This window comes from Neovison vison, chromosome 4 (genome assembly GCF_020171115.1).
Source record: "Neovison vison isolate M4711 chromosome 4, ASM_NN_V1, whole genome shotgun sequence".
NCBI classification, from domain to species: Eukaryota; Metazoa; Chordata; class Mammalia; order Carnivora; family Mustelidae; genus Neogale; species Neogale vison.
In genome coordinates this window covers 182,589,355-182,617,181 of record NC_058094.1, presented here as the reverse complement: position 1 = coordinate 182,617,181, position 27,827 = coordinate 182,589,355, and the positions used below count along the sequence as shown (strand labels likewise).

The 27,827-nt window shown below is 53.6% G+C and overlaps 4 protein-coding genes across 6 annotated transcripts in view; all 4 read left to right on the top strand.

Annotated features, from left to right (window-relative positions):
- The first annotated feature begins 5,221 nt into the window (after positions 1-5,221).
- HOXA7 (homeobox A7) lies at positions 5,222-7,181 on the top strand. The gene is made up of 2 exons (XM_044246279.1): positions 5,222-5,774; positions 6,750-7,181. The coding sequence occupies exons 1-2, from the start codon at positions 5,396-5,398 to the stop codon at positions 7,079-7,081; spliced, it is 711 nt and encodes a 236-aa protein (XP_044102214.1). The 5' UTR covers positions 5,222-5,395; the 3' UTR covers positions 7,082-7,181.
- Positions 7,182-9,759: 2,578 nt separating this feature from the next.
- HOXA3 (homeobox A3) overlaps positions 9,760-27,827 on the top strand; it is a 45,639-nt gene continuing 27,571 nt past the window's right edge. For 2 of the 3 annotated variants that reach the window (XM_044246272.1, XM_044246268.1), the window contains exons 1-2: positions 9,832-11,799; positions 22,104-22,207. The gene's annotated coding sequence lies outside the window, so the exon portion shown is untranslated. The other variant, XM_044246269.1, reaches the window with a different exon arrangement.
- Positions 14,290-16,594, top strand: HOXA6 (homeobox A6). Its single transcript, XM_044246278.1, has 2 exons — positions 14,290-14,881; positions 16,323-16,594. Exons 1-2 carry the CDS (start codon positions 14,440-14,442, stop codon positions 16,580-16,582), a joined length of 702 nt encoding a protein of 233 aa, XP_044102213.1. The 5' UTR covers positions 14,290-14,439; the 3' UTR covers positions 16,583-16,594.
- On the top strand, positions 18,272-21,865 carry HOXA5 (homeobox A5). Its single transcript, XM_044246276.1, has 2 exons — positions 18,272-19,173; positions 20,156-21,865. Exons 1-2 carry the CDS (start codon positions 18,279-18,281, stop codon positions 20,404-20,406), a joined length of 1,146 nt encoding a protein of 381 aa, XP_044102211.1. The 5' UTR covers positions 18,272-18,278; the 3' UTR covers positions 20,407-21,865.

Below are 27,827 nucleotides of genomic sequence, written 5' to 3'. Positions count from 1 at the left end.
CATCTGGGGACTCTCAGGGGACTGAAGTCTTGCGCCCCCGCACCTCAGCGTCCTGTCAGGACCCAGGAGATTCTGGGTTCTGTACCGCACTCCCCTCCCGAACACCCCTCCTGGCAGAGGCAGGGCCTAGGCAGCCGGCGAGCTGGAAGCGCCATAAAAGCAAATGAGGGCTGTTGCCGTTTATGGGGTGTAAAGGGCTGCGGGGGGAACGGCCACAACTTCGGAGGCCCAAGCGCCTTATAGATGTGGCCAGAGGGTTCAGCCTAATCTCCCCCCTTTTCTTTTCTCGCTCGCCACGCCCTCCCCCCACCACCCCGAGACTGCTGGAAAGTTATCTGAGTTCCGATGCCTAAAGGGGGAACCAGGACGGCCGGGGATGGGTCTTCCCCTTACCCCCACCCCCACCCCCATCCCGCCGCCAGGTTGGGACGCCCTCTGTTGTTGCAGACAGAAGGAACTTCAAAGAATGGGCAGTAAGGGTGTGCCATAAAGGCCGGGTCTGCGAACTGTCTGGAATTCGGCCCTTAATGAGTTTACAACTGTCCAGCCCCAATTAAGATTTTCCACCAAAGCCCTTTCATTTGTTTGCTCTGTCTGCACCGATAAAGCGGCTGCGGAAACAACTCTTTTATGGGCACTGCGCTCTCGGCAGCGTAGATTCCGGGCTCCACGCACACCCCCAGGGACCCGGCTCTGGCCCAGCTTTGGGAGTGGGGCGCGGGGCCAGCCCGCGCCGCTGACGAAGTTCAGGGAGCGGGGGGCTGCAGTGCAGAGATTCGGCCAGCAGATGGCAGTATGGCTCCACGCAAGTGGCGCCCAGGCCGCCATCTCCCGCCGCCGCAACCCTGGGAAGTTCCTAAGATGTCGACTTGATGCTAGCCTTTCTCGAATGGGAGCCCCAGATTTGAATGAACTGCGGTCGTATATTTTCTTTGCTGCTCAGGCCGGGCCGGAAACCTCGCTGGGAAACAAGCAAGCGGTGGTGCTCGCCCGACCTGCACCGCTCCCGCCCCCTTTCCTCTCCCCCGTTCCGGAGGCCTAGAGCTGCGTGGTTGCGGCCGTCCGGCGGCTGCGGGGCTGTAGCTCCAGGCGCGGGCGTGACTCTAGAGTCACCATTCCCAGGCCGCGACAAGCCTTGGGGCAGCGCGACGCTCGGAGAACTCGGCTGACCAGCGGACAAACAAGGACTAAGGCCTACAGCCCCGGGACTTGGTGACCCCCCGGAGGGGGTGCAGAGGGCGCCTACGTTGGTCAAGGGTCCTGCGGCAGACGGGGGAGGGCGTGCTCCCTAACGCTGCGCCCCGGTACGCGGCCCGGTGAGCCAGCACCCGCAGGGGAGCCAGGACCCCGGGACCCGGCCGCCTCGAATAAGCGGCAATAAAACGAGCTGGTGGAAAATCAGGGGCAAAGGCATTCTTGGTGACTATCTAGTGTGGGTTTGGCGGCTGAATTGCCCGGGATGGGGAAATGCCTGGGGGCTCACCAGGGGCTGCTTTGATTGTTCTAAAAGAAATACAACGTTTAAAATAATTATGATAACATCCTAGCTCCAGGACAGGAATTCACGTCGTGAACGCTTTCCTTGCTTTCTCTCGCCACCGAATTTCCTTGGCAGTGGAGCTGCTCAGGCTGCTCTGGTTTCCCGTGTTCAGGAGGCCAGGAGGAGGGAGGGGACCCCAATCTAGGCCCAGCCTATCCTGGACCCTGGGCGGGGAACACGCCCCGGAACCTTCTAGGAGGCGGCCACGAGTGCGGGTGCGAGGATCAACCCCTGGTGCAGAATGGTTTCAGAGGGAAAACGCAAAACAAACAGAACCCATCGAAGCACCCCGGAGCCCTGTGAACATGCCATGCGGTGTATTTATTTGGGTTGTAATAGTCTCTGCCAAGCCCACAAAATGTTTACAACCTGCGTCTCCGCGCTGTACACGCTGTAAAACTGGGGACTGGATTTTGGTTGACAGATCTCCTGAGTGTTTTCCCTTCTTCCCCTCTCTCTCTCTTCCTCCCTCCCTCCCTTTCCTTCCCTTTCCTCCCTCTTTCTCCGTTTATATACACAGGTTGGTATTGCAGACACACGTCTTCATTATATATCCCCATATAACACAATATTTCACAGCGTCTGATTGTAAGAAAGGTTTTAGAGCTTCCCCTAGAGCCGCCCTGGTCATGCATCCAAGCTGCAGATAGAAAGCTCAATTTCTGTAACTATGAGTAAATGGCGAAGGAGCGGATCGGTGGCCGCCGCTTCTCTCCACCGATTCCGGAGGCTTCAGGTAGGTGCCGGCTGGCTAGGATCTCAGAGGCCTCACGGACTGCCACACCGGGCCTCCCTTGCCCTTGGCCGGTCGATGGCTGGGGAGGTGGGTCTCCTGACTCGGCTGCCTGGGAAGCGCTTCCCCGTTAGCTGCGCAGACAACTCCCGCCCCGCCTCAGCCCTAGCTCCTTTGCACTCGTGGGGCACGGATGTGTCCCTGCTTCGCGACCCAAAGACCGCTCAGTGACTGAAGAACCGAGCGCAGCCCGTGCCAGGGGCGCGGCTGGAAACGTTTAGAGAAGCTAATCGCCAGCGGCCAGACTGGAAACAGGCTCCCTTCGCTTTCCCAGGCTGGGCTTGTATTCTTATCTGGGTTTAAATATTGAACCCTATTTGGTAACAAGAAGCAAGGGGAACACATTGTGCTTGGTAGGTAGGAATCCCGCTCCGGGAGAGCGGTGAGAAAAATGTCTTTATGTAAAGACAGCTCGGCTGGTTAGAAACCCTCCTGCACATGCCTGCTCCAGGCTGATCATCAACGAGCATTTCTATGAATATTATCACATATAACCCAGTGCATTTGTGTCTTTTCAGCCAAACAGGTAGGAAACCAATGGCTTGAGAACATGCGATTAAGGAGGCCTTACTGAAAGCCTGGCTCTGTCTGGCCTTTTCGTTTTAAAACCCCGCCACCGAAGGCAGGAGGAAACACAGAAGCCCAGAAACGAAGGAAAGGATTCGGCACCCGCGGGACTCGGCCCAGTTGTCTGACTTGGGCCTAGAAAGGCTGAGGCCTTGCCGGCAGTATCCGGACTCTCTCTGGCCCAAGCGAAGGGGCAGCGCGCCCCGCTAGAACCGTCTGGACCTGCGCCCGGCAAAACCCAACCAGGGATGAGCCTGTGGCTTGGGGTCCCAGCCTCAGTGTTCCTTCCCGCGCTCCCGGAACCCTGTCTCCCACTTGATCTGGGTCATCTCACTTCGGGGCAGGTTTTACTTAAAACGCCACCGCCGTCGGCCGCTCCAGCCGCCGGAGTCTAGACAGACGGCGGCGGCGGCGGCGGGGCCGGGTCTTTCTCTTTGCATCTTGCTCTGTGTCACCCGGGGAACAATTTATTGGTCTAAAGCTGTCTAATTCCGCCTCTTTGATCCCCTGGCTTTCTTGCTTGCTTCGTCTTCCTTTAACTTTTTTAGGTTTTTATATCCTGCCCGAAAGCGATGCTATTTGGAATATTTAGTTTTTCTTCCCTACCCCTGTTACAGCCTCCATTCCCCAACTGAGACACGCTATCATCTTGATCCTGCATAAAGAGCATCCCAGGTTATTGCCCCCCCCCCTACAGCCCCTGTGTCCCCAGGGGAAACCAGCAGGCGCCCACCTGCCCGGACAGCCCCCCCATCTCTCCACCCACGCCCATGGGCAGTCCACTAGGCAGGAACTGGGGCTCCGTTGCATCCGGGTCTGAACACTCTTGCTGCCTTTTGTGCTCCTGGGACCCCCTGAGAGGGTGCAGTGAGCAGGGGGCGGCCTGGACTTTCTGAAAGTGATGGGAAGTGCTTTGTACACAGGGAACCAAACTCTATAATTTAGAGGAGAATTTCCGGGGCAATTCCATTGTGAGGTCGGGTTTATGGTGTGCAATCGAGCTGAGCAGTAAAAGGCATACTGACCTGGCGGATGGGCTTCCAGCGAGGCCTGAGCAGTTTATGAGGCCTTTAGGGGAAGGGTTCGCCCCACCACACTCCAACGAGCGGTGGGCGGCATGGGCTCCGGCTGGTCCAACCCTGCGTAGGGGTTGGAGGCTTGGAAAGGTAAGGTCCAGGCGCTGGGGGCCTGAATGGGAAGGAGGGAAATTATTGTGTTCTGCTGTGAGCCAGTCTTGGATATGTGAAGCCGCTAGAACTGGGTGGTCTTACTAGAGGGAGTCCCCCTGTTTGTTTTGGGGGTCTCCAAAAAGAAATGGAGATTCATAGTGGGCTCAAGCCGCCAGGCACCTGGGGCTTCTCTCCTCCCAAACTGGCTCTACCATATGTATTGCTTGCTCCCAAGCACTCAAGACCATGAGGAGCTGGCAAAGGCCCATGAGTGGCCCCGGTAAAGGCTTCCAGAAAAGTTCCAGCACTAGGGGTACCTGGAAGGGTGTAGGGCCTGAGGTTCCTCCAGCCTTGGAGGAAAGAGACTTGGTTCCCCTTGAGCGAGGGGAAACCAGAGGTTGCCGGGAGGACAAAAGAGTGTCCAGCTATTTCTTAGGCTGCCAGAGGCCAGCCAGGTGCCCAGGAGGGAATGCACAGAGCCTGCCAGGACAGCGGTGTCCAGGAGGCAGGAGGGGAACCCCACGTTAATAAATCTGCTGGCAAATGAGGCTCATTAATAGATAAATATTTCACTGCTTCCTTTAAGGCGGATAAACAGTGTGCCTCCGATTAAGGAAAGGAAGCTGGGAGACGTTGACTTTATTCGAACCACATGGTTCCAGTTTGCGGTGGCGTTCTCGCTGCAGCTGGAAGTGACGCTGCGCCGGCCCCATCTGGATCATAGTCCAGCTGGGCCTATCGCCCAGTGGACGTGGCGAAGGGTGGGGAGTGCGGGGGGTACAAGCGGGCAAAGAACCGATTTGCCCGAAGCTGAGACTTGCCCATGGACTGCCGTGGGTCGGGCGGGTGCGCAGAGTGTAGAGACCCTCCCTAGGCTGGGTCAGTAGACCGGACAGGGTTCGGGAGGCCTGCAGGCTTGGTCCAGAGTTCGGTAATAGGCTAAAGGAGGCTATGCCCGGCCGCCCCGCGCAGCCTCTGCAGGCCAGGCGTCCACGCTGCGGTGAGCTGAGCGCTCGCGCGGAGCCTCAGGGTCCTTTTCCCGCGGGACGCGCCAGGCCAGCCCGGCGCGGGCAGATTCGTTGGCCACATATTTGAGCCTCTTCCCCTTCCATTCTAGGCTGCCGCGGGCCCCGCGGAGCAAGACCACCTGTGAGGGCTGCTGAGATTGGCGGAGGCGGTCATGTGGGCGGTCACGTGCTGCGGCGAGCTCCGTCCAAAAGAAAATGGGGTTTGGTGTAAATCTGGGGGTGTAATGTTATCATATATCACGCTACCTCGTAAAACCGACACTGAAAGCTGCCGGACAACAAATCACAGGTCAAAATTATGAGTTCTTCGTATTATGTGAATGCGCTTTTTAGCAAATATACGGCGGGGGCTTCTCTGTTCCAAAATGCCGAGCCGACTTCTTGCTCCTTTGCGCCCAACTCGCAGAGAAGCGGCTACGGGGCGGGCGCCGGCGCCTTCGCTTCCACGGTACCGGGCTTGTACAATGTCAACAGCCCCCTCTATCAGAGCCCCTTCGCGTCCGGGTACGGCCTGGGTGCCGACGCCTACGGCAACCTGCCCTGCGCCTCCTACGACCAAAACATCCCCGGGCTCTGCGGTGACCTCGCCAAAGGCGCTTGCGACAAGGCGGACGAAGGCGCGCTGCACGGCCCGGCCGAGGCCAATTTCCGCATCTACCCCTGGATGCGGTCTTCAGGTAGGCGAGGCAGCTAGGCTGGCCGGGTGGGTAGGCGAGCGGGCGGACGGGCAGCGGGGAGCGCCCGGCTGGGGAGCGCGGAGCGCGGAGAGAGGCGACTGCGAGCCGACGGCCCCGTGACTCCTGGCGGCGCTGCCTTTCTGGTTTTAATTAGAGTCAAGGCGCCATAGCGTGGAGAGCCCGTAGCATTGTATGTAAATGAGGCTCATAAAACTTTTTATGACCCAATTAATGGGTTCGATCCTCGTAAATTTATTTAACTCCATTTGCCTTGGAATTTTAACATTTTGTTCGCTATTCTGACTTTCTCCCTCTTTCTCTCTCCCTTTCTTCTCTCGCTCCCTCCTTTTCCTTTCGGCCTGGCTTTTCTTTTTCAAAAGCAGGAAGAGCCAAACGCTTCATCAGGGCCCCTCTTACGCCCCTGTGCCAGGGGCCAGTTAAAGGAGGGGTGGGGAACGAGAGCGGGGACAGGGGGTCGGAGTGCCCATGGAAGGTCCGGCTATGGGGGCGCGGTCTGCTAGGAAGGAAAGGCGCCCCTGGAGTGCGGACCGCCCGAGGGTCACCCACTTGCCTAGCAAGGGGCGGGGGAAGCGGCCCAGCTCGCCTTTGAATGGCAAAAGCGCAGCGTCTCCCACTTGCCCACACTCTATATTTACAATTTCCCTTTGTCAGGGGGAAGCAGGACATTGTGGAAGCCTAGCCGGCTGGAAAGGACGGTTGTAAAGTTGGGATTCTGCGCCTTTCCTCCTCACAGAGCTGCCTGCGCGTCTGGCACCGCAGTTGGGGTCTTCCGCTAACACTCCCGCTCCTCCCCCAGCCCCTTTCGGGGGGCGCGGGTGGAGGGGGGACGCGCGCCCGGGTCAGCGCTGGGAGAAAGGTGCGGGCTCTGGGACGGCGGCCTGGCTAATGCACTGTCCTGTCTGTGTCTCTGTTGGTTTATCTGTCCATGTGTCCATGTGTCCTGTCTGCTCCCAGGGCCCGACAGGAAGCGGGGCCGCCAGACCTATACGCGCTACCAGACGCTGGAGCTGGAGAAGGAGTTCCACTTCAACCGCTACCTGACGCGGCGCCGCCGCATCGAGATCGCCCACGCGCTCTGCCTCACCGAGCGCCAGATCAAGATCTGGTTCCAGAACCGCCGCATGAAATGGAAGAAAGAGCATAAAGATGAGGGTCCGGCCACCGCAGCCCCCGAGGGCGCCGTGCCCGCCGCTGCCGCCGCCACCGCCGCTGCCGCCGCAGCCACCGACAAGGCCGACGATGAGGACGAAGACGAAGAAGATGACGACGAAGAGGAGGAGGAATGAGGGGCCAAGTCGGGGCCCTGGCTGCACCAGACAGTCGGGAAAAGCGTCTTTAGAGACTCATTGATTTTATTTACAAAAGTGGAAAAAATAAAAAGAAAACGTAAAAAAAAAAAAAACCCAAAAAAACAAAAACAGTCCCCAACCTGCACCCATCTGCCCCACGACCCACTCCAGCTCCCATCTTTTCTGGACCGAGCAGCCGCCTAGACTGGGTCCCCTTGGGGCTCTCTCTGCCCCCAAGGATCCCCAGCAGACACCCTCCCTAACCCCAGTCCGACCAGCTCTGCGCTGGCACGGCTAAAATACTACCTAGCACAGGCCTCGGCCAGAGGCACCCCAAACTACCTATGGGCCCATCCCCAGTAGGCCTCCACTCCCAGGAAGCCCAGACATGTCCCAACACTGGCAGACACCCAGCACCTACCCCACACCGGAAAGGACCTGATTCTCTCAGTACTACCTACTCTCCCAAACTACCTATTTTGTGCTCACTGGCTCGCCTGCTACCTAGTCCCGGCCCTTTCCTCCGCCAGACCCCTCCTGCTTCTGCCTGGCAGCCTTTGGGGTCCCTGAGGCTGCGTGCAGAAGGGCTGGGGTCCGGGGACCAGGGTATTGGCTTCTATTTAAATTGAAAAATAATATATTTATTCCAAAGCATTCTAAGTGCTGCAACCTAGAATCCCTCCTTCTCTGGCCTGGGCACCCCAAGTTCAGGCCAATTACCCCCACTTCTGGAGGGGAGCATTCCCAAGCTAGCTGCAGATCTCTGGGTTAGCTTCTGCTTAGTAGGACTACAGAGATGCTCCCAGCCTTCCTGCACCTTCCCTGGTCCCTGTGTCCTACTGTCCAGCCATGTTGAATATGTACACCCTGACTTTTCCTACAATAGCAAATATTGTATATTTGAACAAGATTTTTTTTGGTCATTTATAGTCTTGGAGCTCATTTGTAAGGCAATGTCTTGACTTGGGAAGGATGTGTTAATGGGGTGACTTTGTAGCATGGTGTGTTGTCTTGAGCTAACTTTATAGCTGGTGGAGAGGGCTGATGCCCCTCCCAATGCCCTTCATCTCTTGTGTTGTCCTGCGTCCTCCTTGTCCCTGTAGGCTCTAGCTTGGGGTTCCAGGAATGGGAAGGCACACTTCCTGTCTTGCCCAGCTAACCGTGTTTTATGTAACAGAAAAATAAAGATGCTTGGTGACAAAAAAATGTGGACTGCTTTATACAGGGTGCGAAGGGGTGGGAAGGGGAGCTGGGAAAGAGAGGTAAGCCTGGCTGGGGTTAGCCTAGCCAGGGTTTGCTATGTCTGGAAGCCCACAGGAGTTTGGGGGAAGCAAAACTGGAAGGACAAATAGGGTCCAAGTGTCGAGTGTCCATATATTGGTGTAAATGTGTGTCAAGTCCCTTTTTGTGTGGATTCTAAGGTGTGGATTTGTATAGGTATGTGTGTACCTCTTTTTTTAATACGTGTATTTTATGTATGTGTGTATTACTGCACAAGTCAGTGATTTTATGTAATTCTGTGTCCAAAATTGAGTGCATGTGTTTCTGGTGTAAATAGATGCACTCATTTGTGCCCATAACTGGGTGTGTGCATTTCTGTGTGTCCATGATTGCATATGTGCATTTTCAGGACATTATCATCTTGGTTTTGTGTGTGTGTGTGTGTGTGTGCAAAACATCTTCCACATCTCTTGAAAACGGAATCTTCAATGGATACATTATATTCCATGAATCTCCCTTAAAAAAACAAAAAACAAAACAAAACAAAACACCTCTACAAATTCCATGAGCGAACCCAAAATCCACCCTTCCCTCTAAGGCTGTGGGGTGGGCTTGGAAAGGGGTATTACCCTTGCCAGTGATCCCGAATTTTCCATGAGTCCTGAAAACAGCCCCATGCTAGGAGGGGGGATTCAGGGCCTCTGACGCAGCCCCCCTCCCACCCGCATTCAGGCAAAACGAGGGCCTCTGGGCGCAGCACTGCAACTGAGGGGTATGGGAAGGGCAGGGGTCCGCACACGCGGGCTGCCGAGCCTTGGCGGGGGTCTCCGGGTGCGGGGAAGGTGGAGGGTCTGGGTAGGGGCGAGGGACAATAGGGACAGCGCAGAGTAGTCTGAGCTCTGCAGGCGAAGACCTGGACTCCCGTCTCCTGCCTAGGTTGGGCCCGCTTCTTATTGCTCTTTTAATAAAACCTGGCCCAACTGGGTTTGTAAAACCTGCGGCCCCAAGTCCGGGCGGCCTCGGTGGTAAGATGGCGCCGGTGTAAGAGCTGCCTCCTCTTAGTGATGGGGAAAGGGTCATAAATCCGTTGTTGTTTATGAAAATTTACAACTTTGCAATACAACTTTATGAGTTGTTCGGCCCTTCCATTGGCCGCTGTCGGTCATGTGGATGGGAACCGTGAACATGAACTTTTTTATAATTTCCCTTGCGAGAATAGAGCCGCATTCTTTTGCTCCGCTCCGTCCTGCCTGCTTCGGAGCTCTGCCTTCCAGCCGGGCTTGGCTGCGCTTTGTCCGGCGATGGCGAGCGAGACGAGGCCCTGGCCCGGCCCGGCCCGGCCGCTCCCGCTGGAGGTGGGGCGCGTCCAGTTCCAGGCGCCGCCGCGGCCGCTTTGCAACTCGCAACCTGGCTAATTTCCGCGTCCTCTGGCACCAGGAAGGAGGACAATTCGTCTCCCCCGCTGCCCAAGCGACAGCTGTCAGAGGGGTAGGAGCTTCTGGGAGCCGCCATCTGAAGGTGAGACATGTGGGGAGACAGGAGCAAAGGTGGTGAGATGGCAGCCGGCGGCGGCGGCGGCGGTGGGAGAGGGCACCCAGGGCGGCTTTGAAGACCCTCGCCCACACTCACCGTTCACACTTGCCCCCTCCATCACGCGCGCATGCACACACACACGAACACACGCGCGCGCGCGCACACACACACACACACACACACACTCCCTTTCTCTCTCCTCTCCCTGGTTCACCATGGCAGTAAATGCCAGCCTTCCTTCTGTGGCACAGCGTCCTGGCATGGGGTGGGAGCACTATGGTCTCTCTCACCTCTTTCCCAGCGACCTTGCCTGGCCCCCAAAAGAAGTGGCCCTGCACTCGGCGTTCCCTACCAGCCTCTCTGGTTTGGATTTTCTTTTCTTATCTTTTCTTTTTTTTAAATTCATGACCCAGTTGGCTCGACTGAATTCCCCAACAACTGGAGACCGCTCCCGATCTGGGGAGGTGGGAAGAGGTGAGGGCAAAGTGAATTAATTAACTGACATGCGTTTTACTGGTATCAACACAACACCTTCTGTTCCAAGGGAATCGGTTTCTGGAGAGAAAGAACGAGGGAAAAAAGCAAACAAAAACTTACTAATTCAGTCAGGTTCCTCTGCTGATTGTCTGCTTGCCTTCACCGGGTTTTCCGATGACAGGGGTGTCTGAAGCGCGGGGAGAGGGACTAGGTGCGTGGGTGGAACTCTGTGTTGGAGGAGAGGATGGGGTTAATTGGCTGGGTGTTGCTTGGCGGGAAGTTTCGGTTCAGAGAACGTAGTGGTGTTATTGAGTGTGGCAGGGGCCGCAGCTAAGGTTGAAGGAAGGACGCAAACCGAGTCTGGGCGATAGGGGGACCCCCCACCCACCTCGGCGCAGCCGGCTGGCGACCGCAAGCCCCACTGTCCGCGAGCCGGAAGAAGGACAGTGGAGCCGCCGGGTTGGAGGCACGGAGGGTGCCGCGGGCGTTGGCTTTCTGTGGCGCGGTGGCACAGATCGCGGGTTGGCCTGGGTGCCCCTCGGCCAGATTTGCCCCAGGAGCTTCCCGGGACTGCGACCAGAAACAATCCAGAGGCTCTGGGCTCGAGTTCTTTTTGTTTGTTTTGTGGCTTCGGTTGCTGTTTTCTCACCTTAAGAGAGTACCTTGCTATGCATTAGAAAATTCGGAAGGGGCTGTGGACGTTTGGGACGGCCGCGCGCGCTGTGGGTGCGCTCGGGTCGGATAAAGCGGCGCATTTGCATCGCAGGGCCGCGGGCTGCCTGACTGCGGCTGCCGCGGGCAGATTATTTATTGCGACCGCGCCGGGCGCTCGCTGCTGCCACGCTGTGGCCGTCGCCGGGACCGACGCCAGCCGCAGCCCCGCGTCGTGCAGCCTGGCGCGACTGCTGCGCGGGCCCCTCGGAGATTCCCAAGCAGGCCGAGGAGATGGGGGCAAGGGAGGACTCGAGGGGCGGCCTCCCAGGGCCTGTCGGGAACCTCCCCCGCCTTGGCCACCTCTGACAAGAGCTGGACGCCCGACTAGACTCGGGTCCTTCCCCACCCCCAGCGCCATGGAGACTGGTTGCACAGGCGGCCTGGCACGTCATGGCTGCTTCTGTCCAAACTGCGCGTCCCAAGGCGCCCCCCGGGGCGCACGCTGGTGCGGGGAAGGCGCCCGCTTCGGGATTTTGAAATCGGAGAGACCACTCCTGGTCCTGAGGCCTGCAGGCCTGGCTGGCCCTGAGGAGGACTGACTATGGCAAGAAAGGCGGGCTTTGGCGTCAGGCGAGGGCCTGTGACAGGCAGAGGCCGCACCTGTGCGCTGTGGGCTCTGTCCTGGGCTACAGATCCAGGGGCCCTCAAGGTCCCCCACACACACCGGCAGGCCGCCCCCAGGCTGGCGGAGGTCGAGTGGGCAGCCCAGGGAAAGGGCAGACTGTGGGGCCCTGCACGCCATCCAGTCCCCTTTGAAGAGCAGCTGAAAGGTAAGTGGACTTTCTCTGTGGCTTTGACCTAGAAGAGAGTCCTAGTAGCTATTCTCACTATCCCAGGAGAGGCTCCCTCCAGCGTCTGGGGCTCCTATTCTTGCCTGAGTGTGTCTATGTCTCTTGCTCGCTCTGTTTCTCTCTCTCTCTCTCTCTCTCTATATATATATATATAGGCACCTAATGCTGGTTGGAGAAATAAATTGGGTCATCGCCAACATAAGATGTACCAGCCTTGGCTAACACGTAGAGATTTCTATTTATTTATTTTTTAATCTCAGTGCCTGCAGAAGCTAGAAATATAATGTTTTTTGGCTCTTAGCTGAGAAATCAAATTCTGTCATTGTCTGCGTAATTATTAGATAAAAAATCCAAGTCAAACCATAACAAATAATAACCGTGGTATATGGAATAAACTGCCATCAGTCCCAGTACTGTGTGAGACCTGGAGGTATAACACAGAAATTATAAATGTAAGCATTTATCAACATCTCCGAACAGTTATTTTTGTCTTGAACAACAATCATTTGTTTGAAATCACTGTCATCTAATAGTCTTGTTTAAGAAACAATAACTCAAACATGATTTTCTTTGGACATAGCTTTCAAAAAAATAGTTCCCTTTAGAATTTTTAACTTGAGTTTTCATTTTCAGCTATCCTGTCCATTCTCTGAGGAAATTCCAGGGGAATGTTACATTCTATCCTCTCCTGCCAGGCCCTTCTTTATATATATATGCAAAGGAGAAACTTCCCTAGCTTGGATTGGTTGGGGCGCAGGCAGAAGGTTTCTGGGTCCAGCCCCCATCGGGTGGGCAGAAGCCATTTTCAGGGGTGCTTGCTAGGTTCTGTGGAAGCCACCAGTAACCCAGTCCTTTCCCAGTTTTCTCCCTTTGAGGGACCTGAGGGCAGGGGAAAAAATAAAAAAGCGGGGAAGAGATTAAGGAAGTCGTTGGCAGATTCCTAGGAGGGCATTGCTACCCCCCCAAGTCCTGAACCCCATGAGCCATGAGCCTGCATTGACCAGAGTTTTACAGATCTTACAAACATCCTCTGGAAATTCAACCAAATTGTATAAATAGGCTTTTTTCAGCCTCCACAGAATTGAGGATTTTAAAGCTAATTCAAGGGTTTTACAAGCCCAACAAATACAGTTGTAAAAATGCCATTGGAAAGATATCACATTTTACAAAATGAGATTGATCAATGTGCTGTAAAAGTCAACTATCTCGAAGGCACACCTATCAAGCAAGGAAAAGTAACCCAGGACAAGCTTTTCACGTCTCGTCTGGGGAAGGCCAGGCCTGGGACCACCGTAAAAAGCAATGCAGGCGGTTCCTGGAGCCGTTGAAACAGCTATTCCTGGTATTAGAGCAACTGCAGGCGGCAGGCCCCCAACAGTCCCAGGAAAGGCATGGAAAAGGGTACACTCCAGCAAAGTGCGCCCTGTGGGGAGGCCCCCGAACCAAGCACATCAGTGATCTCACAGCCTTGGGACATCCCAGGTGCCCTCTATGCCTGGCTGGGCAGGGACCTTGGGTCGCTGTGCCTCTGAAATGAGGACAGAGATTCCGCATCTGGATCTGTCTCAGCTCTGAGCAGTCCGGTTGTCGGGAGGGAGAGTCCCAAGTGCTGGGAGAGGGGAGCAGGTCCCATGGCTGGCTTTGGAGCTTAGTCTCAAGGTCACTCCTCTGTAGGTCCCTTTCTTGTTGAAACCAGTGGTTTCTGGCCTCTCGGTTCCTGGGTTCAAAGATGGGACCCGGGCGCACAGCTTGTGGGGTGCTTTGAGGCCACGCAATCGCTGGCCATTGGAGGGGAGCCCGTGGGAACTCAAAGGAGACGTGTTGTCTGTGGGAGGATGGGGCCAGTGGGGGAAGACGTTAGGCCCATCCTGGTCAGCTCGAGGTGAGCCTTCCGCACCCAGCGGCAGCGAGGCCCAGGCCCTTGGTGGGTGTGAGGAAGGAGAGCAAGAAAGGATGCACCGATTCCTAAGGTGCATGAGTGAGGAGCAGGGCGTGAAGGCCTGGTTTCTCAGACCGCCTTATTCAACTCCGGAACGCGCACCCACCGGTAGGGGGGTGCAGAGGGAGGGGCAAACTCAGGGCCCCGGCGCAAGGGCAGGCCGACGGGGAGCAAAGCCTTCGTTGTCACCGCCCCTCCGGGCGCGGGGCTGTCAGGTTTCCTGTTTGGAAAGAAAAACCGGCAAAATCGGACTAGGAAAGAAGGGGAGGAGGAAGGAGCGGGCCTGGCGGGGGCCTTTGCGGCGGCCGGGACTCTCGTGCCCCTACCCCGGCCTGATTCGCACGTCCCTATCCGGGCTGTGCCCGCCGCTGGCGTTCGGGAGGAGAGCCGGGCCGGCTGGCTGTGCGCGCCCATTAATCTGCCGGGCGGGCGGCGGGCGGCGGGCGGCGGGCGGGCGGGCTGGGGGCTGTTTGTAACTTTGCTGCCTCGGTCGCCGCGGTCCCCGGGGAGCGGGCTCCAGCGCTCGCTCCCATTGGCCGCCGCCGCGTCAGCTGGTGCGATTTGCTGCTGTCGCTTTTGGCGTTCGGCCATCCAGAAACAAACCAGTTCGATGACTACTAATAGTTATAGCCAGATGTACTAATACACAACAAATCACAGTCCTGCAGAGGGGCGCGCAAATGAGTTCCTATTTTGTGAATCCCACTTTCCCCGGGAGCCTGCCCAGCGGCCAGGACTCCTTCTTGGGCCAGCTGCCCCTCTACCCGGCCGGCTATGACGCGCTGAGGCCCTTCCCGGCCTCGTACGGGGCGTCGAGCCTCCCGGACAAGACGTACACCTCACCTTGTTTCTACCAACAGTCCAACTCGGTCCTGGCCTGCAACCGGGCGTCCTACGAGTACGGGGCCTCGTGCTTCTATTCTGATAAGGACCTCAGTGGCGCCTCGCCCTCGGGCAGTGGCAAGCAGAGGGGCCCCGGGGACTACCTGCACTTTTCTCCCGAGCAGCAGTACAAACCCGACAGCAGCAGCGTGCCGGGCAAAGCCCTCCATGACGAAGGCACCGACCGGAAGTACACGAGTCCTGTTTACCCCTGGATGCAGCGGATGAACTCCTGCGCGGGTAAGGCATTTCCCTGCAGCCCCCCCAAGAGCGTGGAGGGAGAGGGGGGAAAGGGCAGGGAAAGGAGGAAGGAAGGAGGAGACAGGGAAAGCAGAAAAAGGAAATAGAAAGAAAGGAAGAAAGAATGAACAAAGTTTCCTGGCTTTTTAAAAAAGAGATTAAAACAACAACAACAACAACAAAACCCAACCCATTCCCAGTGAGGCAATCAAGCTGTGGCAGAGTGAGGGCACCGCACTAGTAGCCAAGTAAGGTGACACCTTAGGGGATGGAGAGGGGTCACTGCCACTCTAGGTGAGACTCTGTGACAGGGGCAACCTGAACAGAGAGCTAGGCTGGATGGGAGGGAGTGCCTGCCCACACTTCCCCCTGGTAACACCCTGCTCAGATCCCCAAGCAGAGATGGCCTTCTGCACCCAGCACTAATAACTCCCCTTCACCCCCCAACCCTTCTCCTTTCTGCCTTTCAGAAACCCATATAGACAGAGGCTCTCACTTGGCTTCTTCTAGTGTCTCCCTAAAGCCTTGGAGGGCCACATCTCCAGCCTCAGGATTTTACTTTCTCCTCCCTCCCCTCCTCCCCCTTCCACTCAACTGCTCACTCTTAGCCAACTTCTGCTTCCTTTTGAGGACCTGCCTGAGTCTCATACACCCAGCTTGGGGGAGCCCCCCCACCCATGGGCTCCTTTGGCTTCAGAACAGATAGCCCATCACAGTCCTACATTTCCAGAAACCCCAGATGGCCCATAGCTCCATCCCTTTGCCTCTGTTTTCCAAAAATTCGACAGAGAATCCTTGGAGCAGGGCAGAACCTAATTCAGAATTTTAAACTGATAGTGTTTTGCTTTAAGATCCACTTGTTTGTTGTTGTTGTTGTTGTTGTTGTTTTTCCAAGGGAGCTCTGCATTTTTCAGAAGGGCCATATAATTTGGGGGGAGTTTGCAAAGATTTGAGAGGGCTGACCATTTTTCATCTTAAAAAAAAAAAAAAAACCACCAAAGCCCATGTTGAGTCCTGACACGTATGGCCACAGTAACACCTTCACAGGGATCGGTGTGTGAATTCCAAGTGTCCATCCTATTCACAGGGTTCCACACCCATCACTTCAAGACACACACCCTACACTCTCACAAAAACACGACTCAGGTACCCTGAATTAAGAATGCTCATTCTTTCTTCTGCTTGTAATGATTTTCTTAGAGAGCAGATTTCCCCCAAAACAATAACTTCTCACTCCAGACTGTTTTAGGTGGAAAACATCTCGCTTGGTATGAAATAATCTTCTCCCATCCTACCGGCTTTTGGCCTTAGACATAGCGAAAAGAGGCTGGAGTGGAGGCGGGTGGTTTCCAGTTTAGAGGCCGGGGGCGCGGGGCGCGGGTCTGCCTGGTTCGGCTGCCGGGATCCTGGCTCACCGGCGCCCGGCCTTTTCTGCCCGCAGGTGCTGTGTATGGGAGTCACGGGCGCCGAGGCCGCCAGACCTATACGCGCTACCAGACGCTGGAGCTGGAGAAGGAGTTCCACTTCAACCGCTACCTGACGCGGCGCCGCCGCATCGAGATCGCCAACGCGCTCTGCCTCACCGAGCGCCAGATCAAGATCTGGTTCCAGAACCGCCGCATGAAGTGGAAAAAGGAAAATAAACTCATCAATTCCACACAGCCCAGCGGGGAGGACGCTGAGGCAAAGGCGGGCGAGTAAATGCCTGGGCAGGGACCAGGCCAGCGCCGCAACCTCCCTCGGCTTTGCCCCTTTGCCTTCGCCTGCTCCCCAACTTTTCTCCCCCGCCTGCTCCCATCCGGGGGGCTTCTGCAGCTTCAGGGGAGCAGGAGCTTTTCAAACGCCTGAGCATTTATTTCTTACCAAAAAAAAAAAAAAAAAAATCTACACACAGCCAATCCCAGCGGTGGAGCGGGGCGCACTGCACATAAGTCCCGCTCTCCAAGGCTGCCCTAGTCGGCTCCAGATCCCAGGGCGCTCCCCGATTTCGTCCCCGGCTCTTGTGCTAGCGCCTTTGCGTGCCCCTGAGCTCTGGACGCGGGGTTGCTGGAGAGGAAAGAACCTGGGTCGAGCCCCTTTTGGTGTCTGGGCGTTTCCGCCTCGGTCCCTCGCCACCAAGTCGCGGAGGTCACCACCGAATCGACTCAGGCCACTGGAAAGAGGGGGCCTAAAGGCTGGGGCCCCAGCACTACGGTGGCATCCCAGGCCGCTCCTAGACAGGAAGAAGCGTAAGGAACAAAGGGGACCCTGAGACAGCCTCCTCTCTCGGCCCCGCGCGCAACCGTCCGTGGAAGAGAAGCAGCCTCAGCCGAGCCGACCTAACCTGGGCGCGAGCGGAACTTTACAGCCCCTGGAGAGACTGGGCTCCCGAAGGCTCCAGCTCCGGATCCCGGATCCCCGCCTCCGATAGTGCCTGCGCTTCTACCACAGTGGCTTTCAGGACCTAAGGAGGCGGCTCAGGACCCTGGGAACGGCAAGAGTCCTGGTTTCCAAATGTGCCAGGGGTGCCTGCGACGCTCAGCCTCCAGCGGGAAGTACTCCCCAGGCCTTTCGGCTGTGTTTGTGATTTACTTTCGTCTTTCAGGACCCGGGAAAATATCTACGAAGATACTAGGCACTGCCACGAAATGTTTCCATTAGCACCCTCATCTTACTCCTGGAGGTGTAAGCCAGACCCTAATAATTCGGCCCAAGGATCCCCAGCCTCCCAGCAGCTCCTGTGGCTGCGGGGAGTCTGGGCCCACTCGGTGGGTTCAGCGAGAACCCTCCGACTTGGGGCCCGGCTGCCTCGAGGAAAGGGACCTGGTGGGGAAGATTCTCCAGATTGGACACTTAAAGCAAATCAAATAGCGAACTAATGACACGAAAACCATATTTACACGAAAGAAAAATCGACTCCGGTTATAAAAGTGTATGGAATTTGACCTCGCCTCGGAGAAACACTACACAAAAGCTATCTTTAATAGACGCCTGTCATTTAAGAGCGGCAGGGACGCTGTCCCTCATGCACTCACAGAAAAACAGAGCCGTAATTGTAGCTGCTGCTGCGGGCAGGATTTATTTCTCCAATTGGCTAAATGGCCTCCCCCCTTCCCCGAAGGTGATATCTGTATTTTCAAATTTCAGAGCTGCCAGCACGACGGGCAGAACCGACCCCAACCTCGACACAAAAATAAGAGGGGCTGCACAGCGGGGAAATAAAGTTGTTGTAAATAAAATCCAAGTCACCATCTCCCCCCAATCCTCTGCATCCTCGCCGGGCGCGCGATCGGCAGCTGACGGCCTCACAATTGGTACATCCTAATGGAACTGCGAGGGAAATGCAATAATTTTGCCATAATGGGCTGTAACCTCAATTCGACCCCGGCCCTTGCAGCCCTGGGTCGGAAGCGGAGCGATGCGCCCTGCCTCCAGCGGGTGGCGCTCGAGTCCGACTGAACGGCGGCGGCGGGTGGCGGGCACGCGCCTGGGGCGCGCGCGCCACCCCTCTCGCCTCCACCCAACTCCCCCATTAGTGCACGAGTTTACCTCTAGAGGTCATCAGGCAGGATTTACGACTGGACAACAAAAGCACGTGATTCGAAGTCGTACCCCATATTTGGGTGCCTACGTAGGAGGGAACCAAGTACATGTCCCAGTCATTTCCATAATTCATCATAAATTGTGCAAGGGTGCTATAGACGCACAAACGACCGCGAGCCACAAATCAAGCACACATATCAAAAAACAAATGAGCTCTTATTTTGTAAACTCATTTTGCGGTCGCTATCCAAATGGCCCGGACTACCAGTTGCATAATTATGGAGATCATAGTTCCGTGAGCGAGCAATTCAGGGACTCGGCGAGCATGCACTCCGGCAGGTACGGCTACGGCTACAATGGCATGGATCTCAGCGTCGGCCGCTCAGGCTCCGGCCACTTTGGCTCCGGGGAGCGCGCCCGCAGCTACGCGGCCGGCGCCAGCGCGGCGCCTGCCGAGCCCAGGTACAGCCAGCCGGCCACGTCCACGCACTCGCCTCCGCCCGACCCGCTGCCCTGCTCCGCCGTGGCCCCCTCGCCCGGCAGCGACAGCCACCACGGCGGGAAAAACTCCCTGGGCAACTCCAGCGGCGCCTCGGCCAACGCCGGCAGCACCCACATCAGCAGCAGAGAGGGGGTTGGCACGGCGTCCGGAGCCGAGGAGGACGCCCCCGCCAGCAGCGAGCAGGCGGGCGCGCAGAGCGAGCCGAGCCCGGCGCCGCCCGCCCAACCCCAGATCTACCCCTGGATGCGCAAGCTGCACATAAGTCATGGTAAAGCCAGCCTTTTTCTAAATCCACGCGGCCGCGGGGGCGCGGCTCTCGGTCCCCCTTCTCTCCTTTACCGCCTTCTCTCCCCATCTCTCCCCCGGTCTTGCCTCTCCCAGCCCTGTGGAGTCTCTCCCCGCCGTTCTCCTTCCCCTGGCTTCCTCCTTCCACCTTCTCTTCTCTGCAGTGCCCAACGCTCGCAAGTGGGGGCGGGGGGGGTGGGGAGAAGAAGGGCCGTTGGCCAGGCAAATCTAGATGTTGAAACGGGGGGGGGGGGAAGGAAAAATCCCATATCGAACCCCAGCGCCTTGGAACGCGCTCCCGGGTCAGGCCAGCCGAGCAGGGCGCAGAGAGGTAGAGGATGGCAGTAGGGGCCGTGAATCGGGCTTGTCAGGGTGGATAATTTATGAGGAGGGCTACGCTGGGGAAACAGCGTTACTAATTAGAGTCCCCGAAAAGGGGCTTGGGGGGGTGAATAATCGAGGCGAGAGCCGGCGGGATTCTGAAGTTTGGGAGCAGAAGGGACAGCAGGAAAGGGGAAGAAAAAGAAAGAGGCGCCCCAAGCGTGCAGGCTGGAACAGAAGGCGGCTCGCGGGGCTGGAACTTTAAGGGAGGGTGACCTGGAGGCCACTTAGGGCTTAGGGAAGGGCCTTGCTTCCGTGGGTTTCTGAGAGGTGGGCTGCCTGGGAGGGCTATGCCCCGCCTCGGGACTCCAGGGGCAGGGCCAGAGGGCAGGAGAGGGGTGAAGGAAAGCCGGGCGATCCTCCGGGACGCGGCTCCAGCCTCAGATGGGCCGATTGTTCCCAGGGTCCAAATTGTATTGTTTTCTCTCTAGAAAGGAAGAGGGAAGGAAATTTGGGAGGGGTGGGCGTGCTAGGAGAGAGGACTTGTTGAGCTTTCCCCCCTGTTCCTGCCCAGGACCCTGGCTCGACTTGGGTAACCGGGGGCTGAGGAGTTCGTGGCTAAATCGCTGACTTTTCTGTTGCAGACAACATAGGCGGCCCGGAAGGCAAAAGGGCCCGGACGGCCTACACGCGCTACCAGACCCTGGAGCTGGAGAAGGAGTTCCACTTCAACCGCTACCTGACCCGCCGAAGAAGGATTGAAATAGCACATGCTCTTTGCCTCTCTGAGAGACAAATTAAAATCTGGTTCCAAAACCGGAGAATGAAGTGGAAAAAAGATAATAAGCTGAAAAGCATGAGCATGGCGGCGGCGGGAGGGGCCTTCCGCCCCTGAGTATTTGAGCGTTTAAAGTACTGAGCAGTATTAGCGGATCCCGCGTAGTGTCAGTACTAAGGTGACTTTCTGAAACTCCCTTGTGTTCCTTCTGTGAAGAAGCCCTGTTCTCGTTGCCCTAATTCATCTTTTAATCATGAGCCTGTTTATTGCCATTATAGCGCTTGTATAAGTAGATCTGCTTTCTGTTCATCTCTTTGTCCTGAATGGCTTTGTCTTGAAAAAAAAAAATAGATGTTTTAACTTATTTATATGAAGCAAGCTGTGTTACTTGAAGTAACTATAACAAAAAAGAGGAAAAAAACACACAAAAAAGTCCCCCTTCAACCTCGTTTAGTGCCAATGTTGTGTGTTGCACTCCAGTTGTTTAACTGTGCATGTGAGTGGAAGTGTTCCTGTCTCAACAGCTCCAAGCTGTTAAAGATATTTTTATTCAAACTACCTATATTCCTTGTGTAATTAATGCTGTTGTAGAGGTGACTTGATGAGACACAACTTAACTTGTTTGACGTGTAGTGACTAGTGGCTCTGTGACGAAAACTGTGACTCCGAGCGGTGTGTCCCTGCGTGCCTTTGTAGGACCCTTTGCACGAACTCTGGAAGTGGCTCTCATAAGCTCAGCTTCAGTGATGTATGTTTTTGTGAACAAAGTTACAAATATTGTCCGAGTCTGGCTGTTTAAGCAAACTGTGATCAGCTTTTTTTTTTTTTTTTTTTTTTGTATTTGTTTTTAAGGAAAAAATACTGACTGGAAACAAAAACAAAAAAATAAACTTTCTATTGTAAGTTCTCTTGGTCTGGTTTGTGCCAAAACAGCAAGCGGCTCTTTCTGCTCTTGTGTCTGTCTAGTGCTGGAAGGCAGTGAGTCTGAGGCTACCTGAGCAGCCTGCCTGTGCAAGGAGACCTCAGACCAACACCCTGACCCGCGACCTTACTAACTCTGACCCATCAGAGTTCAGGGTAGAAGGTGGAAAAGCTGTAGGTGGTTCCAAAGCCTGAGTCCAACCTACCCATCTCTGAGGAAACCAAGCTAACTTGCTGGGTACCAGGAAAGAAAAAAAAAAAAGAAAGAAAGAAAAAAAAAGAAAAAGAAAAAAGAAAGAAAAGAGGAAGAGAGAGAAAGGAGCACAAGCACAGGGCTTTGTTAGCTGCCCTCAGGGCCCACACAGAGGCTGACTCTTTCCTAAGGTCATCCTAGGCCTCCACTTGCTGAAGAGGCTGCTGCGCCGGGCTGTGGCAGACCCTCTGCCCCTAACCCACCCAGGCACCCCTTCCCCTTCCTCACCCTGAGCTCAGTTGGCTTCTTTTGCTACAATTAATTTGCTACAAATGGAAGGTACTTACCCCATCCTAGCTCGAATGGGAAACTCCTCAGAGCAGCTAAAGTGCAACTAGAGATTTGCACATTTACCGACTGCTTACACTGATGCCGTCTTTCCTTTTAAAAGTTATAAAACAGTAAACTTTATAAGCCCCAGTTCCGGCTATATGACATTTGGGTGCCAAATGAATAGGGTTTTGTCTATGAATTAGATCGTAAAATCATCCATAGCACAGACAGATCGGCTCACTGGCTATAAAACGTCACGTGGGGCCATTAAAGTAAGTTTTATGGTTTTGGGGAGTTGACATCCAACATTATATACCACATAACATATAATCTCACTGACGCTGGACTCCATTTGACTCTTTTGCAGGCTACGTGTGCCGCCTGGTCATTCAAATTGTCAATTTTAGGTCCAGAAGTGTCCAAACCACAAGTTCTCAAAACTCTCTGAAAAATGGCTCCCTCCGAGTTAAGGTAAGCTCGCCTCCTGAGCGCTTTCAAGTTTATTTGTACTCTGGAAACTTTCTTCCTCCATCTCTCTCTCTCTCTCTCTCTCTCTCTCTCTCTCTGGTTCAATAACTCTGAGGTTGCCTCTGAATTCAAAAGGGCAGAGCCCACTTCTCCTCTGCCCACATTAGCAGCGCCGGGAGCCAGCTCTGCGGAGGCACCCCGGTGAAAAGCGCCTGTGGCCGCCGCGTCCCCAGGCCTAACTTTAATTGCTGCACAACCGCGAATGTTAATGACTTCCGCTGCTCTCGCCGGCGTGCAAAAGATGATTTTTGTGTGCGAATGGGCCTGTGTGCGGAGCCTTGGCAAGGCCAAGACCCCCATTCCGGGGGCTGGCGGGGCTGGCTCGTCGGGGGGCAGCGGGGCCCTAGGGTGGGGGCTGGGAGACAGTGGGGCGCCGGCCCCGGGCGCCGAGGGCCGCGCTGCGCTGAGGAGTGCTCGGAGTTTGAAAGAAAGGCCCAGGCAGGGCCGAGGCGGACTCTGGCGGGATTCCTTACGGGGCTGTGGCAATATGTCTTCGCGGGCCGAGGTCATTTGGCAGCCCTGAATTGAGGCGGCTGCCTTCGGGGCCGAGTTTCAGGCCGGCTCTCAGAGAGCCGGAGGGTGGCAGAGGCCGGCGAGGCGCGGGCCGCACCTCCAGGCTGGGCCCCTGGGTGGCCAGGCCGAACCCAGGACTGTGGGGACCGCGGGTCCCCACCTGGGGGGGAGGGGGAGAGCTCACGACCCCCTCCCCGCCCCCGCCCCCCCCAACCCGGGACCAGGCCCTGAACCTTGTTTGCCTGCACGTTCTTTTTATTTCGGTGGGACTGTTCTCACCCGCCTGTGAGTCTGAAGCAATAAACTTTATGGCCGGATTTAACTTTAGTCTTTGAATCCCCAGGCTAAATGAAAGGAGTTAAAGCGCTTTCTTTTCTTCCGCCTTCCCTTTCTTCTCCCTCTCCTCTTTCCTTTTCCTCTCCTCCTTTGTAGAATTAAGACCTGCAGGCACAGGGCGCTCAAAAGGCAACTTAGGGATCCCCCTAGGTAACACTAAAGATTAGAGAAATTTACTTCCCCTCAACATACAGACAAATTCTGTCTTCCAAACTGCGCCCTAAAGTTTTGGGGGAAGTCTAGGTGTCTTCAATGCCCAACTTAAAAGTCCCCAGAGCCATTAGGTTGTTTTTCCTGACACCTCATAAAGGATAGTTTAGGGAAGAAATTGGTTGTTTGTCAGTAGGAGATTTCCGCCTTTCTTTTGTTAGCTGCTCTTTCTGTTTGATCCCAGGAAATTTACATAATCTATGATTTCCAAAACAGTTCCCAATATTGCACCAACAGTGAAGTAAGGTGAAATAAATTTTTTCCTGGGTCCAATTCCAACTTGGCCTCAGCCACCACCCCCTCTGGCCCAAACCCTCATATTCTTCAGTGGCAAAGTGACTGGGGATGCTGTGGCCTGTGCAGGGGTCTTTCTCTGGATGGGTACCCACCAGAGACTTAGCAGATTCCCCCCCACTCAGCCTGAAGAATTAAGCCAAATTCTCCAGCTCAGAAGTGAAATTTAAAAATAGAAACTTCTGTCTCCAAATGCTTTTCTCCTTAGGAGCTGGATAGTTTTCTGCAAGTGCTAATTGGTAATGATATTTGCTAATGACTTAAAGTGAAAAAAAAATTAAGGTATAGTTTGGGAATTTCAACAAACTTTATTGTGCAGAGGCCACTTAAACTCAGCATAAGTCCCACAGTTGGTCCCCAAAGTCAGAGGTCCAAAAAACAAAACTGGGAAGTTTTTTTTTTTTTTTAATCAAAACCCTCCCACAAGTCCCAGTTCTCTGACATAGTGGCAAGGCAAATCCCTGAAGTCATCCTGCGTGACCTGTTCAAGTACTGGTATTTCAGCACTCAGGAAGATATGTCCGCATCTTTGTGGGAACCAGAATATAAACTCTCTTTGGGTTCTCTTTTGTCATTTTGGTGTCTGTGAGAATTCTGGAGTTTTTGTTTTGCTGCTCTGACTTTTGAGTTCTTACTGGAAAATACTGAGTTAAGTTTTTATTTTAGTTACTCATTTGGTGATCTTGCTTGCGTGATTTCTTGGTGACTAAAATTAGTAGCAGAAAAAAAGAGCCATAGGGCTCTGGCAGGTTCATTTGAGTAACTTGCCCAAAAGGAAGCGTCCACATCACCTCCACCTCCGTGGCCACATCCCACCCTGGGTGGGGAATGGGCAGAAAGGCTGTTAGACCGATATCCAGTATTACCTACTGTAGGGAATCTTTCCTGTGAATTGAAAAAAAAATGCAGGCTATATATACTGTCAACTTGCTTATTTCTGTCTGTTGTAATCTTCATAAAAGTTCAGAGTTCCTAAGAGGGCAGATTAAGTCACAAGGAGTTAAATGACTTTTTAAAAATACAGCATTCAGTCAGACCTATGTGAGCGTTATTGGAGAAATTTTTTTCTTCCTATTTTCATAGGAAGCATAATAGGGTGGATGGCTGGTTATCTGCTCATTTTGTAGATAAGTTATTTCTTCTTGTGCCCTCTTTGGTGTTGTTTTGCAGAGGAACTTACTTAGGAAAAAAATCTCTGTCATTAAGGGCTTTATGAAGACATCCAGCCTCAGCCGGTGGCAGAAGTGTCTGTCTGTGCTCCTCATCTTGTAAAAGGAGAAGGTGTCCTGTATGTGCAGGGCCTTGTTTGTTTCTACAAGCCGCAGAGGCAATATTTCCTGAACTATAAATATAATAGGAAGCTTCTGGTCACACTTACTTAGGGGTTTGTTAGGGTTTCCATGGTCTAATTTTACAACATTATGCCGAGATTCCTTTTCTCCAGCTCTTTCGCCTGCTTCATTGTTGGCGGCTTTGGGAGAGCGGGACAGAATTTTCTACCAGAAATAGAGTCATGTTTATTTGTTGAGATGTGAAGAGTATTATATCCAAACAATTAGTGAGGGGGAGAGCAAATTACATCCTGAAAGATGGGATATTAAAGAGGAAAACAATCCTTTTAGCTTAAAAGATGCCCTTCAAAGCCTCTCCCCTGCCTTAGCTCGGGAGTCTGAGGTTTGCCCACCATGGAGAGTGCAGAATGTTGTGGGCTCCATCCCCTTGGCTTCTAAGGCAGAATTTCTTTCCAGTCAATGACAAAAGTATAAACGGGGCTTCCAGACAAGGCTGAGGGGGTCAGCCGAGGTTCCCACCCACAGAGGAGAGGGGAACCACAGTCCTGGCCATTCTAAATCCCAGAACTCCTAGATCTGCCTAGGTCTGTTTTGTTTGGTGTTTTTCACAAAGAAAGCTGTCCTTCTTCCACCAGGTCCCCTCCCCACAAACCGGTCTTTTCAATAATAATATTTGTTATGAAGGTTATTGGGTAATTATTGCGATTTTGTGAAGCAGCCCTTGCTGGAGGTGAAGTCTGTCATCGCCTAACAAATGACGCCCGTGCAGTTCACTGCCGGGTTAAGTAAATGCAGAGAAGATAAATCTGCACACCCTAGGAATCGCCAGCAGAGCACGCTTTAGTACAAGTTCACAGTCAACTCGCCTGCCTGGGCCAGCTCTCCCAACAATTAAGGCTGCATCTTTATTTTTAAATAAAGAAAAAAAATGTCTCCAACTCCTACTGCCTGCTTTCTCCCTGTTTTCTTTTTTCTTTCACTTTTTTTTTGAGGTTTCACCCTCCTATTCCAAATTCTCCTTGTAAATGTGATGATGAGTGATTTTAAAAATAATCTCCCTCATATTTAAGTGCTGACAAAAAGAGGTAGGAGGCTGATTTGACAGGAAACCCAGTCACAAACACCCCAAAATATCCAATTCACCCTCTTACTCCCAAGGGCAGTGACAGAAGCAGGGTGTCCCTGAGATCCTGGGGGGCCCCTTCCTCCTGAAGGAAGAGGCACAGCTTTGTGTATCTTTGCGGCTAGTGCGTTGCAACTGCGGGTCAAAAAGTTGAGGGTCAAAAGTTTATGTTGTGCAGCACTCTTAGTCATCTGCCCAGACAGAGTTTGATGTCAATGTTAGAGCTGCGATCTTGACTATCAGCACAAAAGATAAAATGGCTCGGAGTGACGCGTGTATCATGGTATGGACTCCAGGTGAACCCTAGTGGTTGAATGACCTCAATTACGGAGGAAAGGATAGAAAATTCCTCTTTTCAAGAGTAATACATGCTGTATTTCATCTTGAATTATCGCTCCCATTCTGAGGGAATAGCAGCAGGTAAATAGGCATGGATTACTGAAACACCAACACCTTAGATGCTGGAGAACCAGAAGTCTGTGAATTTGCCACAAAATTGAAAAGCTCAAAACAAAACTCATCAGTGGACCTTTAAAAACTAATATAGCAAGTTTTTAAGGTCTCATCATATCTTCAGAGGCAAGAGAACTAGGCAGGACACTTCCTTTATTTGAAAATTGTTACTTTGATTGGACAGTTTCTTTTTCTTTTTCATACATATAATGATCCCTCAAGTGCGTGAGAACAAGGGCAGGCACAGGCACTTCTCGTAAAATGTATTCTTTGCAACTTTCAAACACAGAATGGTTTTTCTGAAACCTCCACCCACTAAATGCAAGAGTTCTCAGAGCTGGGAAGGGAAGGAAGGAAGTGGAAATGCTCCCGAAAGGGCAGGATTCTTCCCCCCTCCACCAGGGAGAAAATGCTTATTGGTATGATGAAAATGTTCCTGTTGTTGGAAATTTTTCATTATGTTTCTTGTTACCCCTATACCGTATATAAGAGAAACGCTACAATCTATAAGGGATAACTAAACTGAAAAGAATATGCCATTTGAACAGGAAAATGGAATCCACAAATGCCAGGCCACTTTGTTAAGACCACCGTGAGGGACTTCTCTTCTTCTGAAAATACTCTTTAAAAATACATTTGGAATAAAAACTAAGGAGAGGGGAAGCAAGTTCAGGAGGAAGGGTGGGAGTGTAGAAAAGAAAGGGGTAGTGTGTTAAGGAAGCCAACTGGAACCATGCTTCATGTGTGAATTGCAACTGGAGAACTAAACAATATTTTATTTTTCATGCACCTATATTAGCTGTAAATGTTGGTGCCTTTAGAATCTGTTTTCCGGAGGGACATATTGTCCTTTTCTATGTATTGATCTTCAGGTAATCAGAGTAGGAAAACAGGAGAGAAAAATGAAATTTTTTTCTACGTTTTCCCTTTTAACTTTAGAGATGAGTTAATTCAACTACTCAGAATGTGGACTCTTGCAGGGATATTTAAGATCATCCCAATATATTCTGGTTGATTGGATTTGCTGGTGCCAGGTACGTTTAATGGTAATGTAAATATTTCCTAAGCACCGCCTTCAAGGAAGCCATCAGATTGCTTCCACTGTGCAATGTGTAAAGTTTTCACTCTGGCCAAGAGCTTGAAGCCAGATGGGGGTGTGCCAGATGAAAACAGAAAAAAGGAAACAACCGTGGTGGTTACTGTTATAGCAATGAACGCTTCACCACATCTGGGCTAGCGAAATGAAGAAAACTGAAACCCCCTCTATTACTCACCAAGACAATTATGTGTCTCTTCAAGAAGACCTTGTTATTGTGGTATTGGTTAAAAGCGTGCCACACCT

Bases quoted from the DNA above. Each gene is read 5' to 3' on its own strand.
- HOXA7 (XM_044246279.1), top strand. From the start codon at position 5,396: ATGAGTTCTTCGTATTATGTGAATGCGCTTTTTAGCAAATATACGGCG. The intron at 5,775-6,749 runs GTAGGCGAGGCA...GTCTGCTCCCAG, and splicing joins CCCCTGGATGCGGTCTTCAG to GGCCCGACAGGAAGCGGGGC.
- HOXA6 (XM_044246278.1), top strand. From the start codon at position 14,440: ATGAGTTCCTATTTTGTGAATCCCACTTTCCCCGGGAGCCTGCCCAGC. The intron at 14,882-16,322 runs GTAAGGCATTTC...TTCTGCCCGCAG, and splicing joins GCGGATGAACTCCTGCGCGG to GTGCTGTGTATGGGAGTCAC.
- HOXA5 (XM_044246276.1), top strand. From the start codon at position 18,279: ATGCGCCCTGCCTCCAGCGGGTGGCGCTCGAGTCCGACTGAACGGCGG. The intron at 19,174-20,155 runs GTAAAGCCAGCC...TTTCTGTTGCAG, and splicing joins CAAGCTGCACATAAGTCATG to ACAACATAGGCGGCCCGGAA.